Here is a 14158-nt window from a genome sequence, read left to right on the forward strand (position 1 = left end):
GATTTTCTAAATATTTTTTAATCAACCCTCTATGGTGTTATCTGGATTTCATAACTTAGGTAATAACTCATTTTTTGGTGGTTGACTATGTTTTTTTTAATTGATTTTTTTATTTTACCCTCCATCAATTCAATCTTTATTTTATTTTATTTATTTATATTTTTCAATTTCATCTTTCAATTTTAGATTGATTGGAAATTGAGCTTTGTAATTATTTTTAAATTACTTTCTATCTAGTTATCCTATTCTTATAGATTATTTTTATCTATTTCAACCTTTAACATTGAACTTGTAGGAGATGAAGATTTGTAATTTTTTATTTATTTTTTTATGAATTTATCTCAATCTTATGATCTAGATAATGAGTTTTAACAATTTAGCCTGATTGACTTGTTTTTTTTTGCTTTTGTAATTAATTTTTTATTTCGTCATTCAATATTGGATTTGTTGGAAATTAGGCTTCATAATGTTTTATTTTATTTTATTTTATAGGGTTATCCTAATTTCATAACTCAAGTTGCAAGTTTGGTAAGTTAACTCGAGTTGATTTAATTAAATTTTTTATTCTTTTTCATCGTACAAAATTAGTTTGATTAGGAATTTACCTTTATAATTTTTTTTATAGAATTATCATGGTCTCATGTTACAAATCATAGATTTTATAAGTAAACCCAAGTTAATTCAATATATCATTATCTTAATATTTTTTTAATATTATCTAGTATATCATCATATCAATATTTTAAAAATAAATTATCCAATACACATTATATTTTGAGTTTATAATTAAAAAATATTTTATTGGAAAACACATCAACACACTTAAATATTTTATTTTATTTTAAAAAAATAATTTCAATCCAGGGTACAATGCAAGATAATGATATAGTGAAACTCTATGTCATAGTTTTGAAATTCAGCCCGGCCCGGCAGATCGACTTGGAATCAAGCCAACCCAGGACAGGAATCAGGTCGGGTTGAAGAAAAAATAAGAAAAGAAAAAATCTAATGTGACCTGGCTGACTTGATAAAACCTGATCAAAAAGCTGTTGACCTTTTATTTACTAAAACGATGTCGTTTTGATTTTTTATAAAATAATTAACCCGAATAACCTGATAACCGAGATAAAATTCAAAACATGAACCTTGAACTAGATGGGACCTAAAAATTATGCTTTATGTTGTGTGTGATCAAATGTTCAACATGCTCCTGATCTAAGTTGCAAGTGATTTCTACATTCGATTAGCCCTCTTTTTCATGTTGTACGGTCAAATTGTTTTTCTTACCGAGCATGCGTATGAACTTATAGAAATCCGACTTGATTAATTAACTAATGTCTAAACCCTTCTATACTAATCATAAAAGGCAGCGGAAGAATAAACAATAATCTTCGAATGAAAATAGATAGATTCTTAAATCTAATATTTTGATACCACACATAAGAAATTTTCTAACTATAAATATGAATATTCAAATACAAAATATAAAATACACTATCTTAAAACTTCATGATTTTCATATTCAAATAATATGAGAGCCACAGTTCTCTTCTTCAATTTACATTCAAGATTTCTTTTTTTTTTAAAGGACTACTTAATTATTTTCATATATGTTTTTAATGGAATAAAACGCATAGTTAAACGGTAGAGAGATGAGTAGTTTTCTTAAAAGAATCCTTGTGTATCACTAATTCATTATGAGTGCAATTATTAAATTAAAAATTACTTTTCAAAATTAACCAATATGATTTTAGTGTTAACTAAGTAAAAAACAAAACAAGAAGCTAGGCATTTTACTATTTCTTCTACTATTCATTTATTTGTTTATCTTTTTTTTTTCATCATTTTACTTGCTCCTTGATTTGTTTTGTCCATTTCGTCCTTTTTTATTCCGTTTGTTTTTTCCAATACCATAGTCTTTTGTTATTCGATACAATCATTACAAGATGTGTTTAATTGAGATTAGCTTGATACAAAGTTCTCATGGTATCGAAAGAACATCTCAATATTAAATTAATGTTTGATTTTGCAAAAACAAATTTTTAATTTTTCTTTTTTACAAATCAGTAAAAATAGAGGGATTTGAATTGAAATTAAAAAGAAAATGAATCCAAGTTCATAGACATAGAAGAAACCGAACATGCAAATTGAAGGGAGGAGAGAGAGAGCGAGAGAGAAGCGAGAGAAAACAAAAAGGAACAAATCGGTCACCTACTGGGGCTCAATTGCCACCACAAGCCACTTTGGATAGACAGCCCCTCTAAAAATGACATTAAGAAAGGTTAACATCAGCACCCAAGGCATTGGCCTAGCGGGTGGTGGTAGGCGTCTTGCACCTTTTGCTGTCATGGTTCAAGCTTTGGAGTTGCATGCTTGTCAGCCCCGCGCTGCCTTACCTACCTGCTGGGTTTGCAGGGTGTTCAGTAGGTCGTGGGGATTAGTCGGCTCAATTGCCACCACAAGCCACTTTGGAAAGAGAGGCCCTCTAAAACAATTTAATGACATTAGGGACACCCCACGTTAATCAAAAAAAAAAAACAAAAAAAAGAAAGGTTAACATCAAAGGTAAGAGGAAGTCGCATGTATCTCCCCAACATGATGGCTGCTCTCACATGTTAGTGTTTGGACACTTTTTGTCCATTTATAGAGAAAAAAAGAGAAGGAAAAGAAAGAGATTAATGGTTAATCGGGTTAGCGTGTTGTGATCACGTCCATGAACCGGATAATGAATTTAACGGGTTGATTTGGATTGAGTTTTTTTCTGGGACCACGAGAGAGGGAGATGCCATCATGTGTCAAGGCATCTTCCAAAATGATTTAATCGTGAGTACATCATACAGTAGAAAAATTTGTGTGCGTTGTGACTATATAAGGCAAAGATTATTCCCATAGAGTGGCATATTTCACCAATGGCCACTCCAATTCTCAAGGTGGGATGCTCACTTGTTTTCACAATCTCCCTTCTTGCTTCTACTTTGGCAAAATCTGATACATATATCATCCACATGGACCGGTCAGCCATGCCCAAAGCATTCACTGACCACCATAACTGGTATTTGGCCACTATTTCTTCTATATCAGATACTGTTAAATCAACCTTCACCAGATCCTCTAAGCATATCTACACTTATACTAGTTCTGTCCAAGGATTTAGTGCCAGTCTCACTAAATCTGAACTGGAAGCCCTCAAAAAATCCCCTGGCTACATTTCTTCGACTCGAGACCGTAAAATAAAAGTTCACACAACTCATACTTCAGAGTTTCTTGGTCTGAGTTCCAGTTCTGGTGCATGGCCAACCGCAAATTATGGTGAAGATATGATCATTGGATTGGTGGACACTGGAATATGGCCAGAGAGTGAGAGCTTCAGCGACGAAGGAATGACAGAAGTTCCATCGAGATGGAAAGGGAAATGTGAGCCAGGTACCCAGTTCAATTCTTCCATGTGTAACAAGAAGCTCATCGGTGCTCGATATTACAACAAAGGCCTACTTGCAAATGATCCAATGATAAAAATTTCAATGAACTCTACAAGAGATACAGATGGACATGGAACACATACTGCATCCACTGCTGCAGGAAACTATGTGAAAGGAGCATCTTATTTTGGTTATGCCAATGGTACTTCCAGTGGTATGGCGCCACGGGCTAGAATAGCTATGTACAAAGCAATTTGGAGATCCGGGGTCTATGAATCGGATGTTCTGGCTGCAATAGACCAGGCAATTCAAGATGGCGTGGATATATTGTCTTTGTCTTTGACTGTAGCCACTGAAGATGACTTCTTTTTGGAAGATGATTCAATCGCAGTAGCTTCTTTTGCAGCAATGGAAAAGGGTGTATTTGTAGCAGCATCAGCTGGAAATGCGGGGCCTAACTACTATACATTAGTCAATGGAGCACCATGGATGCTAACTATTGGTGCGGGTACTATAGACCGTGAATTTGAGGGAGTTTTAACTTTGGGTAATGGCAATCAAATTTCTTTCCCAACAGTGTATCCCGGGAATTATTCCCTAAGCCACAAGCCTCTTGTTTTCATGGATGGGTGTGAAAGTGTGAACGAATTGAAGAAAGTTAAGAACAAGATTATTGTGTGCAAGGACAACCTAACTTTCAGTGATCAAATTGAAAACGCCGCATCTGCCAGAGTTTTAGGAGCTGTTTTCATCAGTGATCATACCTCCCCGTCAGAATTTTACACTCGAAGTTCATTTCCAGCAGTGTATATTGGTCTCCAAGATGGTCAGAGGGTAATAGACTACATAAAGGAGAGCAAAGATCCGAGAGGAACTGTGGTATTTCGAAAGACAGTTACTGGCACCAAGCCAGCACCCAGAGTAGATGACTATAGTGGTAGAGGGCCATTTGCAAGCTGCCGCAATGTCCTGAAGCCAGACCTTCTGGCTCCTGGCACGTTGGTTCTTGCGTCATGGTCTCCAATAAGTTCAGTGGCTGAGGTTCGGTCACATTCCTTGTTTAGCAAATTCAATCTCTTATCTGGCACCTCCATGGCTGCTCCTCATGTTGCTGGCGTCGCTGCGCTTATAAAGAAAGCACATCCTGACTGGAGTCCTGCAGCCATCAGGTCTGCCCTTATGACTACAGCAGATTCACTAGACAATACTCTAAGCCCCATTAAAGATGTTTCAAACAATAACTTGCCGGCCACCCCTATTGACATAGGATCCGGCCACATAAATCCCAACAAGTCACTTGATCCTGGGCTTATCTATGACGCGACAGCAGAGGACTACATAAGGTTTCTTTGTGCAATGAACTACACAAACAAACAAATCCAAATCATCACAAGATCATCCCATCACGACTGCAAAAACAGGTCCTTGGATCTTAATTATCCATCATTCATTGCTTATTTTGAAAGCTATGACTCGGGTTCGAAGGAAAAGGTTGTGCACAAATTCCAAAGGACTCTAACCAATGTTGGAGAGCGAATGTCAAGTTACACTGCAAAGCTGCTTGGCATGGACGGTATAAAGGTGAGTGTGGAGCCACAGAAGTTGGTATTCAACAAGGAACATGAGAAGCTGAGCTATACTCTTACTCTGGAGGGCCCCAAATCACTGAAAGAGGACATTGTCCATGGCTCTTTGAGCTGGGTGCATGATGGTGGTAAATATGTGGTTAGGAGTCCTATAGTAGCCACAAGCGTTACCCCATGATCTCCCCCTTTTAAGTGAATAAAACTGCCAGTGTTTCTTGCCTATCTCCCATGATCATTTTGACATATAAGGTAGAATAATGGAACTTTTGAGTCCCTCTATCTATCCCTCTTTTCCATTTTTTTTCTTTTTTCACTTGCTTTATTCCTTTCCTCTCTACTTTTGCTTTTTCTGTTTCTTGTGTCTAGCTTTTCCATTTTCACCTTCTTTTTTCGGTTCATCGAGAAAATCTACAGGCAAAGCCAACGTGTCTGGAATGGATTTTACTTTCCATCCTCGTTATAAATTATCATTGCTTTTGTCCTCTGTGTCGGATTGAATGACCTTTGACACGCTAAGGTTTCACCTCAACATTTGCAATCATGGACTTAGTTAATACAAAGGGGTTTCTTATAATACAACACTTCCAGTCAGGAATACATGGAACACGCAGGGGTGTGTTTGCATGTATGGTAAGATTATTTTTTAAATATATTAAAAAAAAATTTAAAAAAATTTATTTTTAATATCAACATATTAAAATATTTTAAAATTAAAAAAATTAAAATTTAGACCACCTCCGCAGCAATCCCAAATATAGACTTAATCTTCTTTTTTATAAAACCATTATAAACAAAAACAAAAACATAATAGAATAGGAATAAAATTGTAATAATATTGAATACCCTAATAAATCTTTTTCCTACCTAAATAAAATAATAAATCATAGAAAACCTTAACAATTAAATAAATATTACAATAAAAGCAATTTAGCCTAAAATAATGATAATGGGATCACTAACTTTTAACATGTATAAAGTAAGCCGAGCCTAGAGTATTTGTGCATCGTCTCATGGCCTCAACTTTCTTTTTTTTTATTCCTCAACTTTTTTTTTTTTTATTGAATCAGAGACTGAAAGCAGGATTCAATCTCTACTACAGAAGAATGGAATCGGAATAGAAATCCGGTAAACCCCAATTTTAAGAGATATACAACACCAATTATTCCCCAACGACAGATTTGAAATGAACAGTAATCTATCTTCAACGGTAAGAGTATTGATTGCAGGATGCTATCTATCTATTAGGAGAAGAAATTTGATTAGAAGAATTTAATTCTTTCCAAGTGAAGTAAAGCCGAGCAGAGCACCAGACTCTCAGAAGCACAGAAATTGAGAAAGGACTGCAAGCTTCTTTTCTTCTCTTTTTCTGCATGTTGATAATGAGTATTTCAACCCATCAAGATATGGGTGAACCCATTAGCCATTGGACCTTGGACTCAAAGGTTCATTGTGCTGCAAATCTTGGACTCAAAGGACTAGTAAGCCCGGTGTGATTTCCACATCAGTCCTTTTTTATTTTTAAAAAAATGTGATTTCAACTCTAGTCCTCTTTGGTTTTTTATCTTCCGTCAGTGAATTCTTTTATTTTTAATTATTCTTTGATGTTGTATTGATTGCTATATGAGGTCGATAGTTTACTTGGATCAATTTTTTATATAATTATCTTAATTCTAAAAAAATAAAATTTAATTGATCCAAATTAATCAAATATATAATAATCATAGGTGTCATTTTGAAAAAAAATAAATTAAATCATACTATGTTATATTGATTATCTAGATTATTTTTAGATTTGTTAAATCAATATAGTCATATTAAATCAATTCTCACATAATTTAATTTAAAATTTTAACTAGATAATAATTTAGATCAACAGATTGATGAATTAAGTTAATGATTAAAATTCTTTCACTACTAAAAACATGTAAGAAACGCATAAATATTTTTTTTATTTTAATAAAATTGTTCCGACCTACTGCATGACAGAGACCAATATTCTAGCAGAGTTTATCCATGTAAGATTTGCTCAGTGCTCCATTGGCGGAAGGCAAATACATAGTTTTGTCCAATCTTGAAGCCATTGTCTAGCAAAGAACCATTACGCACATTTTCTGCGACTTATTTTCATCTCTCGTGTAGGATTTGGAAGCTAGCAGAACCACATGCTGACTAAAACAGCAGTTTACACTTGATCAGTTTGCAGCTAGTAAAAGTAGACCTCGGTGTCGATCTCCTGAGAACCATATTGAGTCATTGAACCTGAATAGTTGGCTTTCTCCTCTTTAACAAGGCCTGAGACCCGCAATCCTCGTATCTTTGTCCAGGGCTCATGTCAAGCCCGCCATAGAACCTGGGAATTTTGAAAAGAAAAGGAGAATCAGGTCACTGGTCAGACCATAACGTATAATAATATGAAAAAAAAAAAAAAAACCATGTATCATGTGACAATGAGCTAAGAAAAGCGTATAAGCAATCAATGCCCATCTGGGTCAACCCAATATTTTTATGGCAGCCTAGCCCTGGCATGTGAGGGCGGAGAAGAGTCATCTAGAAGAGCACTCAGAGTAAGATCCTGCAGATCATGATAAATTTTGTGCTTCTGGTGTAGCCTTGCTTCAAATAGGGATTTAGATTCGTTCCAAAATGCTTGTATTTCGTGGGCTAGATGGTATCATACAATTATACATAGAAAATGAACACAGACAGCGAAAGAGAAACAGATATTGCTGTCTGATTTAGATTCGTTCCAAAATGCTTGTATTTTGGGGGCTAGATGGTTTCATACAATTATACAAAGAAAATGGACACAGACAACGAAAGAGAAACAGATATTGCTGCCTTACTGAGATAGCATTTGTTCGAATCAATTATATTGCAAAAGCATACTGGACTCGATCAGATTAGAGCCAAAAATAGAATACTTACCTGATAGCAACTTGGACCTCTATGTTAATACAGGAACTGCTGCAGCTGATGAGTTTGTATTGTTAAAATCTTGATCTAAAATTACAATTAATGATAGCTATTTTTAATAATTAATAAGTTTTATTAACTTAGTTGTTTAAAATTTTGATGTTGCCATACAAAATTTAAATAGTTAACATTAATATATTTAATTTTTTTAATAAGCTAACATCTATGATTAAATTAATTTATTGTATTTAATTGTTCTAAATATATTTGGTAAGCAATATCTTGTTTATCTTCTTATGAAATTATAGAAATAGTAAAATAAATAGAAAAGTGAAATACTTTGGTGTTAATTTTTTTTTTCTTGAAAACAAACATGAAAATCAAAGCAAAGCTATGATATCTATTGACTTCTTTTTGGAAAGAAACAGGAAATGAATTCTTTATTTTCTCACAAAACTTGATTTTAAATGACTTTTCTCAAGGTTGTAAGACAATAGATTATAAATTGATTTTTAGATAAAAAAAATTGAGAACTGATGGATCTATTGAATTTAAAACCAGGGATTCAAACAACAAGTATTTTTGACACAAATGCATTGGTTTCTAAAATTACTGTAATTAGACTATTAGTTGCTTTATCTTCTTTCTGCTAATTTGAAATCAATCTAATAGATGTTTAAATAATTTTGTTAATTGTGATATAAAAGAAAAAATTTATATAAATCGAGAAGAAGGTTTTTTTTGTGCATGGTTAAGATAAGAAAGTGTGTAAACTTGTAAAATCTCATTATGAATTAAAATAACATCCAAAACAATTGTATGAAAAATTTAATCAAATCATGTTATTTGATGGTTTTTCAAATAAATATCGCTAATAAATGTATTTATATTAAACAAAATGAAAATTATTTTGTGATTTTTTATTTGTAAATTGAAGACATTATGATTTTTTGTAGTAATATTTCAAGTTATAGTTATAAATATCGTTATATCTTTTTTGTCTAATTTTTTTTTATATAAAGAATCTTGATGTAGTTAATGTTACATTCAAAATTAAATTATTGAAAAATAGCAATGGTTTTTCCTTAACTCAATTACTTTACTTTGAAAAAAAATATTAAAAAAGTTTAATTATTTTGATGTGTTTAAATATTAAAAAGGTTTAATTATTTTGATGTGTGTCATGCCTATTATTTTGATGTGTTGCATGCCTATAGTCTTTTCAATCTTTCTACTAAATTAAAAAAAAAATGGTGGTGATCCAGAATTCATAAGCAACTTACCCGAGCCACACACAAGCTGTTCCTATTAATTAGCAATTCCATGTGCCAATTCGTCAACTCGCAAGTCTATTTTCATGACATGCAGATATTTCCTTAAACATCCAAGGTTATCATCCTTTTTCTCATTAACAATACCATACAAAACCAGTTTGAAGAATAACATGAATCCCTATAAAATTCACTAAATTCCCCAATTGTTCCATATACAACCTGTAAGCAAAATAAAACAATTCTTTTCAATCATCAACGTAATTTTATGTTGAAATTCTTTCCGCAACCCTGCCCAAGAATACACACAAGTAGCATTCCAGCATAAAGTCACCATGACCTGCTGTTCATATACCTACTATTTATACCTAAGACACTTCGTCACATAATTGTTTTCATTGATGTAACAACCTTGTTGATTTCATCTTTACTGCATGTTTCGTCCACTAAAAAGTCGCAACATGATAACCTAATAAAGGTCTATAGCATTCTGCTTCCATCATTGTGAATCATTCATCATCACAATATACAAAATAACCACTTATAATGTCTCTCCTCTAAGACAGTACATCAAATAATCTTTGTTAATGATATTGGATTCTCAACCAAACACATTGAATCGGCTGCCAAATATGTTACCTAAATTATCCATTGTTAAAGCGCAGATTACCAACATCTTCAATGTTATTGTATTGCCTCCTCTACCAAGGCAGCACACTAAACCAAATCCATCTAGTTTGGTTCCTCAACCAAATTTCTACATATCTTAAATATTCATAAATTATTAAATCTTTATTTTGTCTAACCAATCATACTAGACTTGATATAGCAAATGCAATTGATAAATTAGATAGATATACATATATTCCTAATGGTTTTATAATGGATTGCATTAGAAAGAATTTTTAAATATCTAAAAAGAATTATTCATTATACATTTTATTATATTAGTTTTCCTATTATAATAAATGGATTTTGTTATGTTAATTGGATTTTTGGTTAAGAAGAAACAAAATATACTAATGGTTATGTGTTCACGTTATATAATTATTATAATTACCCGTTCAATCTTAGAAGCATAATTAGTCGTATTAGATATTGTTAGTTTAGAAGCTGAGTGGCTTCAAAAAAATTAATTGGTATACTATTTATTTCTAAACTAATATCGCCTATACTAATATATTGTGATAGCCAAGATACTATAGCTAAGAATAAGAGTAAAAAATTTAATAAAAAAATAATACATATAATTATTAGATATAAATTCATTAGACATTTGATATCTTATTATATTATTTTTTTTTGAATTTTTTTAGATTTGAAAACAATAAAGCAGATCCACTAAATATAGTTTTGGTGTCCCGAGAAGTTATTTAATTATTTAGAAAACGAGAAATAAAGCCTTTAATCACCTAATATGAAAACATGCCTTCAAACATATGATGATTCTATAAATAAAGTCCAATAGATAAAAACAATATTGATGGGTGACTAGAAAGAACACAATCATCATATATATATATATATATATAGACACACATATTGTAATGACGGTGAAGAATTAATTCCTCCATAAATCCAAATGCTAAAAAAATTAAAGTTGAGATGTTTTTGTCACAATACATTTTTGGATGATTCATCTAAGTGAGTTTGATAGGGAAATTACTATTGTATCCTTTTTTTTAATGGTTCTTTAAAAGTATTTTAGGGCACATACTTGAATTATTCTTTATAAACACTTATAAGATAAGATATGTTAGCATAATTGAAAAAAACACAACACTGATAAAACCTTACAATTAATTATATATTGTTTGTATAATAATTTTAAACTTGATTTAGAAAATCAATTCAAAATATCATAGTTATTATGGTTCTTCAAGTTGAGATTTGTTAACACTAAGTACAGATACTTAACTTATAAGGTATATTTCTTTACACAACATTAATTATTTATTTGTATCTTATTTATTATATGGATAAATAATTTTAAATAATGTAAAAGAATATTAAAATATTGATTTAAATTTATAATTAATGATAGTTGTTTTCTAATAATTAATAAATTTTAGATTTGATGTTTAAAATTTTGATGAAGCTATACAATGGTTAACATTAATATTTACTTATATTTACTTTTAAATTTAATTTCTCTTTAAAAATAACATTACCACATCTTACAATCTTATTCTTCTTCTAAACCCTTACTTTCTCTTATATGTACTTTTAAATTTAATTAATTTTTTTAGTTACTTGTTTAATAGGAAAAGGTATATGGTTTGCCCAAGTCTTTCTATTTAATTTCCTAACATGTATGACCATAAGCTGCATGATCTCAGCATGGAAGACAGCACTCGTATCGTAGTGAAAAATTGAATATGCAATAAAACAAAAACATCAAGTAGACAATTCCAGCTATTTTTACTGTCAGCTCCACCTTCCCCTGTTAATAACCCTCATAAACAAGGCTTTGATAACATAAAACAAATCTCAACACAACGTGCGCCACCATAAGGTACGTTCTTGAGATCCTGCACTACACAAAAAAAAAAAAAATCGAACAAACCAATTGCTATCATCTTCAGTTCTTCACGCATCTTCTGCAAAATCAGTACTACTCCACCTCTGTTAGCATAACTTGCTCAATCAACAATAAAAACAACAATGTCAGCTCAACTATCAAAGACAGACTCGGAGGTGAGCAGCCTAACTCCATCATCACCCGCAAGATCGTCTCCTCCCCGCCGCCCTGTATACTATGTGCAGAGTCCATCAAGAGACTCCCATGATGGAGAAAAAACTACGAACTCATTCCACTCTACTCCTGTTCTTAGCCCAATGGGTTCACCCCCTCACTCTCATTCCAACTCTTCCTTAGGCCCTCATTCGCGCGACTCCTCCTCTACGCGCTACTCTGCCTCCCTTAAGCCTCACAAACAACATAAAACCGATGGATCGGGTCGCAAAGGCCGAAAACCGTGGAAGGAATTTGATGCCATTGAAGAAGAAGGACTTCTCGATGGTGATATTGGCTCACATGGCTTGCCTCGTCGCTGTTATTTTCTTGCCTTCGTCGTGGGGTTCTGGATTCTTTTTTCTTTGTTTTCCTTGATCCTTTGGGGCGCAAGTCGGCCTCAAAAACCCACGATCACCATGAAGGTACAAACTGAATAGCATTGTCCTTTGTTTCAATACCATTTTTAATCATTACATCATATTTGATCAAATAAAGGAATGATAAATGGGGCCTTGATTTCCTGCTTGTAGAACATAATTTTCGATCAATTTATTGTACACGCTGGAATGGACTTCTCTGGAGTGGCAACAGAAATGGTGTCAATGAACTGCACAGTGAAGCTCACATTTCGCAACACCGCTACATTTTTCGGTGTCCATGTTACATCAACACCTCTGGACCTATCCTACTCTGAACTCACCGTGGCTACTGGCACTGTAGGCACTACACTACACGAATCAACTCTCTCTCTCTCTATATATATATATATATGTGTGTGTGTGTGTGTGTGTGTGTGTGCGCTATGCTCTTAACTGTTTCCATTAATATTTGACTTGCAACTTGGGTTTTGCAGATATCTAAGTTCTATCAATCAAGAAAGAGTCAAAGAACATTAAAAGTTATGGTGAAAGGAAGTAAAATTCCATTGTATGGAGGGGGAGCTAGCTTGAGCAGTTTGAATGGGGCACCAACTCAACCAGTGCCATTGATACTGAACTTCATGGTTAGATCAAGAGCTTATGTGTTAGGCAAGCTGGTCAAGCCAAAATTCTACAAAAGGATCGAGTGCTCTGCGGTCATGGATCCTAAGAAAATGAATGTGCCAATTTCTCTCAAGAATAAATGCACTTATCGATGAATAGACATAAAATAAGAGTGAGTTATTCCACTTGAAAACTGAAGGGAGAAGGGATATATGTACACTGTTTCATTTTTCATTTTCGTTTCCATCACAGAACATTGGGCATGTACGCTACGCATTTATTAGTCTTCGGCTTCATTACTGTTCTGCTACTATTCTTCATTGACAATTTGAGCTTTTTCTTTTTTTAATAAAAAAGCAAATACTGACAACTGTCTAGGTACCAGTAGTTGATGATTCTGGACCCATTAGAACAAGGAATTAAAAGAATCCGCAGGATTCGTCGGTGGATTTTATGATATTATTATTATTATTATTTAAGAACCGTTTGGCAATGTTTAAGTATTTCTTACTTTTTAAAATATATTAAAATAATAATTTTATGTTTTTAAAAAATTATTTTTTACATCCATACAATAAAATAATCTAAAAATATAAAAATAACATTTTTTAAATATAAAAACAAGCCGGCACTAACTATGATCCTTGATTGATCCTTATATTCAATGTTCCCTCGTTTTCTTTTAGTAAATCAGGGAGTTTTATTTTTTATTAAGAAAAAAAATAAAAAATTCCAGAAATCCCTGACCCAAAAATAACACTGCAACCGACGCAAGAGTCTGACCCGGCCTGCCTTTTTGTTTTTGTTTTCTTGAGCAACTGGACCCGGCCTGACTTGGGCCTCTGGCCTTTCGGAATGGCCCCTCTAGTTTTGTTTAAGATTATTTAGAGAATCATTAAAAAAAAATACAGGTTTGAAAATAGTTTTGGCAGTACAAAAATAATCCACGAAAAATAAAACTAAAAATTTTAAAAAAATATTCTTGATAAATATCAAGATTTTCAAAACACTTGGGAAACAAAAATAATCCACGAAAAATAAAACTAATTTTTTTTTTTTAAATATTCTTGAGAAATATCAAGATTTTCAAAACACTTGGGCTAGAAGAACAAATTCCCATAGGAAGAAAATTATTCCGGATTTTTCAAATAATAAACCAAAACAATTAATTTATTTGTCATGAAATTTACATGATGGTGGATACAATTTTATCCAAAGTTAAATTTTTTTTAAAAATATTTAATATAAA

At 32.5% G+C, this 14158-nt stretch overlaps 2 protein-coding genes across 2 annotated transcripts; both read left to right on the top strand.

Annotated features, from left to right (window-relative positions):
- The first annotated feature begins 2838 nt into the window (after positions 1–2838).
- Positions 2839–5482, top strand: LOC105138963 (Subtilisin-like serine endopeptidase family protein). Its single transcript, XM_011045228.1, has one exon. It carries the CDS (start codon positions 2910–2912, stop codon positions 5181–5183), a length of 2274 nt encoding a protein of 757 aa, XP_011043530.1. The 5' UTR covers positions 2839–2909; the 3' UTR covers positions 5184–5482.
- Positions 5483–11648: 6166 nt separating this feature from the next.
- LOC105138964 (uncharacterized) lies at positions 11649–13272 on the top strand. The gene is made up of 3 exons (XM_011045229.1): positions 11649–12348; positions 12457–12642; positions 12780–13272. Exons 1-3 carry the CDS (start codon positions 11854–11856, stop codon positions 13062–13064), a joined length of 966 nt encoding a protein of 321 aa, XP_011043531.1. The 5' UTR covers positions 11649–11853; the 3' UTR covers positions 13065–13272.
- Positions 13273–14158: the final 886 nt, after the last annotated feature.

This window comes from Populus euphratica, unplaced genomic scaffold, assembly GCF_000495115.2.
Source record: "Populus euphratica unplaced genomic scaffold, PopEup_1.0 scaffold188.1, whole genome shotgun sequence".
Classification (NCBI taxonomy): Eukaryota; Viridiplantae; Streptophyta; class Magnoliopsida; order Malpighiales; family Salicaceae; genus Populus; species Populus euphratica.

Excerpts from the sequence above, each read along its gene's own strand:
- LOC105138963 (XM_011045228.1), top strand. The coding sequence starts at position 2,910 with ATGGCCACTCCAATTCTCAAGGTGGGATGCTCACTTGTTTTCACAATC.
- LOC105138964 (XM_011045229.1), top strand. The coding sequence starts at position 11,854 with ATGTCAGCTCAACTATCAAAGACAGACTCGGAGGTGAGCAGCCTAACT. Across the intron at positions 12,349-12,456 it reads AACCCACGATCACCATGAAG|AACATAATTTTCGATCAATT; the intron begins GTACAAACTGAA and ends TCCTGCTTGTAG. Across the intron at positions 12,643-12,779 it reads TCACCGTGGCTACTGGCACT|ATATCTAAGTTCTATCAATC; the intron begins GTAGGCACTACA and ends TGGGTTTTGCAG.